This window comes from Capsicum annuum, unplaced genomic scaffold, assembly GCF_002878395.1.
Source record: "Capsicum annuum cultivar UCD-10X-F1 unplaced genomic scaffold, UCD10Xv1.1 ctg81929, whole genome shotgun sequence".
Classification (NCBI taxonomy): Eukaryota; Viridiplantae; Streptophyta; class Magnoliopsida; order Solanales; family Solanaceae; genus Capsicum; species Capsicum annuum.
Window position 1 is genome coordinate 7,792 of NW_025892684.1, and position 5,601 is coordinate 13,392.

Genomic DNA, 5,601 nt, shown 5'->3' on the forward strand with positions numbered 1-5,601 from the left:
AGCATGGTGTCTCTCCCTCACTTATACTCTAATCTCGGTGGCAACCGAGGTTTGACAGTTGGTGTAAATTATGTAGGGTATTCCACCTAGCTCAGTTGCATTTCATTGTTGTTGGAAAACTATTGCATTACACCCATGTGTTTTCAAATAATTTGATACGAAATTTCTTTATAATGGCTCTCAACCATATTTTGTAAAAATATTATATTTTGTTTTGATATCTCTGCGTGCCAGTACTTTTGTGCTGACCCCCTCCCCTCTCCAACCTCACAAGGTTCAGAGGCCCAGTCTAGGGGTCAAGAGAATTAGTAGATCATTCAGACAGAGTTGCAGAGACAAGTGGTGAGCCTTCTATATTTCGGAAGGTCTTATGTCCTTTTATCTTATATACAGTTTTGGGGGTCTACTGGGGGCCTTGTCCCAGTTTATATACGGTTACTTGACTTAGTCATTTGTTTGAGATTTTCACAGACAGTTGTTTAGAGGTTAATTGATGTTGAGGGAACCTTATCTCCCCGTTATTGTTTCTTTTCATATTTATGACCATGTTTCCGAATTATTGTGTTTCTTCCGCATTACTTTGATCATATGAATTAGGTGCATGATTACCAGACAGATAGGGGTGTTTCGGGCCTCTATGGTTCGAAATGCTCGTCACGGCCAGGCCCTGGTTCGGGTCATGACAAATTTGGAAGATGAAAACTAGAAATTGAATAGTATTGCATTGCTTAGCCTACTTACTGTATTGTTGACCATCACTTCTTCGAAATCTTCGGCTAGCCATAGTCTGCTACGTTCGCCCTGATCCTTTTGCAATTTCACTATATATTTACCCATATCTTGTATTAAGTCATGCATTTGAATTTTATTATGGTCAGAGATGAACACAAGAGATTTGTCGATTAGTACACTCAATCCATATTCAGCTGGAAAACCACAACTTTCAAGGATTGGCATGACATCTTTTTTTTCTTTTCCTCTGAAGAAACATGCTATATCCAGAAATATCTCTTGCTCGTCAGGCTCCAACCTGTCATAACTTATTTTGAGGTTCTCAATAATTTCTGAACTAGAGTTTTTCTTCATTAGGTCTAAAGCACTTCTCCACACAATTATACCCTTCCCGTGTAATGAAGAACCACACACTTTCAGGGCTAAAGGATGGCCTTTAGCATGACTTACTATCTCCAATGTTATATCTTTAAAACACTCATCTGGAACTTTTTCCATGAAAGCATATTGATTGAAAAGTTCAAGAGCATCACAATCAAGTAATGTTTCCACTTCATATACTACATCATATTCCCCTCTCAAGCATTTGTCCCTCGTGGTTGCAATAATCCTACTTCCCTTGCCAAACCAACCAAGATCCCCTGCTAGGTAATCCAACTGGTCTCTATGATCTATGTCATCAAGCACAATTAAAACCTTCTTAAACCGAAGTCTACGAGCCATCATGCTCCTCCCCTCCTTATTATTCACGCAATTTTCTTTTTCCCCTAACAGTTTAGAGAGAAGGATATTTTGCAGAGAGTACATTCTATGTTTGTTTTCTTTAATATCCTCAAGGAAACAGGCATCTTTAAATTTGCTGGATGAGAGTTTATTATAAATAGCATTTGCTATTGTTGTTTTACCAAGTCCCCCCATTCCCCAGATCCACACTATCCGAACATCATCAATTTCCATCTTTAATAGGGATTCTACTTTCTCTAATTGAGTATCTATTCCCACAACTTTGTACGAATAAGATCCTGAAGTCTTGCATTTGGACGAAATGTCATCCACAATACGCTCAATACAGTCTGATTCAACCCTACAAAAAATGATTTGGTAATATATAGGAACAAAAAAGTCACGAATAACATATATGTGTGTGTTTAACTCACCCGTTAGGGAATACATATCCTTTTAGATTTGCGGCAGCAGTTAGGGCAGTCCTCCATCTTTGCACCTTCTGCATCCCCTCACCATCATCATTATACTTTAATTCGTGTTTGACAAATGCTTTAGCAAAGTTTTTACTTTGGTTTCGAACATCTGTTGCATCCACACCATAGAAGACTGGTATTACTGTTTTTCCATTTTCGTCCTTTGTGCACTCCATGATGTTCACTAGTTCATCCAAGCACCATCTGGATGTAGCAAAATTCTCTGAAAAAATTACAAGGGCAACTTGAGAATCTTTGATAGCTTTCAAGAGTTCTTCTGGGATCGAATCGCCATGCTCTATTCTTTTATTATCTTGAAAGGTGATTATTCCCCTCCTTGTCAAACGTTCGTACAAGTAACCTGTAATTGTGTTACGAGTATTTTCACCTCTAAAACTTAAAAAGATATCATACTTCCATTGAGGACAGTACTGTGAGTTACTCGCAGAAGAAGAAGTTGATGCCATGAATTCAGTTAAGTTGTTAAAATTTGTGAAGAAAACGATAAGAAGTGTGTGGATAGATTGTGGTTGTATGATACGAGATAAAATTGATGATGTTTGGGACAAAGTTATATATAGGACTTCAAATAAGAAAATTTTCAATGAAGATAGGGTCTACTCCAATAAAGTTGAATTATTGGTATTGGACCTAGTCAACTGGTTCATTTTCACTGACTATTATTCATCCATTAAGTAGTATTAGGAAATTTCTCTTTGATATGTAATAGAAGACCCACCTCTCCACCCTCCCAACTCCACAATAATATGTACACAAAGGACCGCTAAAAGTAAAAGTCGGTGAAGTTGCAAAGAAAAAAAAAAGTAAAAGTTCAGTATCTTTTTTATCAACACAACTTGACTTTATTTGTTCATTGAAAGCAGTGGTATGGTTTTATTTATTCTGTAAAAGTAGTGGTATGGTCCAACGAAGAGGTGGGTTTATAACCATAAATGGGAAGAGTTAAGTAATTACTAGTATTGGGTTAGAATGTTTTTGACTCTTGATTCTTGTGTGGTCCAAGTGGAAGCCATGCTTCTTTAGAACATTGTGAGAATCCAATGTTTGGTTAAAGCAAAACGTGCATTGGAGTGAACTAACTTTAGGGTGATTAATTTTGAATATTGATTTGGAGCTTGCCCTTGTCAGTTTGCATTGATTGGTGAGAAATAGTATTAATACCTTAGATTATTGATCAGTGTACTGTTTTTAATTCTTAAATTGGACGCTAAGTCGTCAATTGATCAAATAAGGACGTCTTTAGTTTTTTTTGGATTAGTTGAATACTTTTGTATTGTGCTCGAATGGTTAAATGAATGTAAAACTAGTCAATTTAAGACGAATTCAAGCTAGATTGTCCAAGCCATTTCCCGCAGAACTTTTTACCCAATTGGCACTGGCGCGTACCCACTCTAACACCCCCTCTCACGCTCAGGCCCAATTGGCACTGGCGCGTGGACCGGGAGAACAAAATGGAGACGGACCTGGCTCTGATACCATGTCAAGAATGGATCTTGAGCCTAACTCAACCTCAAAAGATAGCTCATGAGGGAGGATTGTCCAAGTCCATATAAGCAAACCAGCAATCCATTCCCCAACTAATGTGGTACTTTTTACCCACTCTAACACGCACATACCACGGAATATGGTGGGCAAGACGACCCACAAGATGGAAGAGAAAATCAAGTATTTCCACTATCACAGGACTATAGCCAAACACAGGGAGCCATGCCAGCAGCTGGTCAATGCCACGACGATCACCGTTAACCAAACGACCGTATGAAGTGGACACGACAATTTGAAATATTTCTGGAACGGTGAAGAGATTCGAGCTCAAGATGATTGGATCTACACTACAAACTTGAAGGATCAAAATTGTTAAGTGCATACTTAATGGACTGTTTTGAACCTCCATCATACAGAAGGGATCATTTCTTAATTTTTTCTATTCACAACTTACTAAAGCACAACATTATCTGATTGATGACAAGGGGTTGCCATAGATATTTTTAATTAAGTCAGATGGTTCAAACAAGGAGGCATTTTACTAACCATGATGGTTTGACTTGAACCTATAGGTTCATGCATCAATTTAGTGGGATGTATCCCTTCACCAAGATTAAAAAAAAAAAGTTAGATATAAAAAAGGTAGACAATTCCCTGCTTTTCCAACATCAGTACTCTGAACTACTTTAACCGTGAGCCAGATTGTTCATCCACTGCTTCATATCTACATCCCAATGGAAGAATAATTACTCTACCACTGGAGGTACATTTGATTCTTGGAAATAGTTCCCCTTGGTCCATTTGCTTTGTGATGCAGGGAACTTACTAGTTTTTCCAATGCTTCTTTCATCCACCTGTTTTGGCAGAGTTTTCTTGCTTCTGGTACCTTCATCTGAAATAGAAATTTTTAACAAGCTACATGTCAGCAAAAGAAAGATGTATATATATTTCAAAATGAAATTTAAAAAGAAAGGGCTATTGCATACCAAGTTCTCCCGCGAATGTCTTTCTCAGGCCAATAGTCTAGTTGTTTTGTTATACACAGAGGAAACACATGCTCTTCATACGTAATCAAAATCATAGGCTGTCACCATTTCTGTTCTCAAAGTACCATCTTTGCTCTGTTAAGTAATCCAAAACCGGAATAAAACATGTTAGAACCACTTCCTACAGGCCAAAGAGTTATATGATGACTCCAAATTGCTCATTATGGCCGTTCGTTTACCTATGGAAATAACACTTAACTTTGTGAACTTATTAGAAGAACTTATAAGGCATTCTCATATACCAATGATAACGTGGTGAAATATTTGATATCGGTAGGGTATACATCTGTAGAAAGACATGATCGCAGGAATAGTTATAATTAACATATGAAGTACTTTAACACCAAAAATATGTCTTTCCATGTTAATCATACAACAAAGTCAAAATCTGAAACTTGGTACCAAAAAAGCAGAATAATGTTTTTAAAAGTTGCTTTAAGGAATAATGCAACTTACTTGTCTTTTCTTTTTTCTCCGGTCTTTTTACATATGACTCCTAGTCAAATTGAGATTCCTATTTTTGTTTATAAAACTGTTAGTTGGTTTATTTTTTAGAATATCAATAGGACTAATTATGGTAAGTTTTGACCTACTTTCAGTTGTAATAGCGACTATTTAAGTTAGGAGGTGATCATCAAAAGGTCGGCTACTTTAGCTAGAAAAAAAGAAAAACATCTTTGTGTCTACTCTTCTTTTACTCTATCTCTGTTTCAGCCCCTAATTTTTTTTACTTTCCTTGTTACGTTATTTCCCTTAATGGTTTTAAAACCATGGTATCAGGGCTAGGGCTTTAATCTTCAGGGACCTGTCAGATTCAGCGAATGCCAAGAAAGGAGAAGCAAGTTTTTCTTCAATGCCACCACCAACTTTCTATGGAGAAAGTTATCAACTCTGGGCAGTTAGAATGCAGATATATCTGGAAGCTTTGGATCACTGTGAGGTTGTCGAAGATGAATATAAGATTTCTCCCTTGCCAAACACTCATAGGTGACGCAGATTAAAACTCACAAAGAGAGGAAAACCAGGAAATCAAAGGCAAAGGCATGCTTATTTACTGCAGTTTCATCTAATGTCTTCACTTGTATCATGTCTTTGAACTCAGCAAAAGAGGTATAGGG

At 37.2% G+C, this 5,601-nt stretch overlaps 1 protein-coding gene and 1 long non-coding RNA gene across 2 annotated transcripts; both read right to left on the reverse strand.

The window, feature by feature from the left end:
* Positions 1–321: 321 nt before the first annotated feature.
* Positions 322–2,555, reverse strand: LOC107851515 (TMV resistance protein N). The gene is made up of 2 exons (XM_047405846.1): positions 1,890–2,555; positions 322–1,816 (listed from the first exon to the last, which is right to left on the reverse strand). The coding sequence occupies exons 1-2, from the start codon at positions 2,396–2,398 to the stop codon at positions 703–705; spliced, it is 1,623 nt and encodes a 540-aa protein (XP_047261802.1). The 5' UTR covers positions 2,399–2,555; the 3' UTR covers positions 322–702.
* Positions 2,556–3,954: 1,399 nt separating this feature from the next.
* LOC124895412 lies at positions 3,955–4,776 on the reverse strand. Its single transcript, XR_007051700.1, has 2 exons — positions 4,424–4,776; positions 3,955–4,329 (listed from the first exon to the last, which is right to left on the reverse strand). It is a non-coding gene; the product is annotated as an uncharacterized LOC124895412 (long non-coding RNA).
* Between the last annotated feature and the right edge of the window lie 825 nt (positions 4,777–5,601).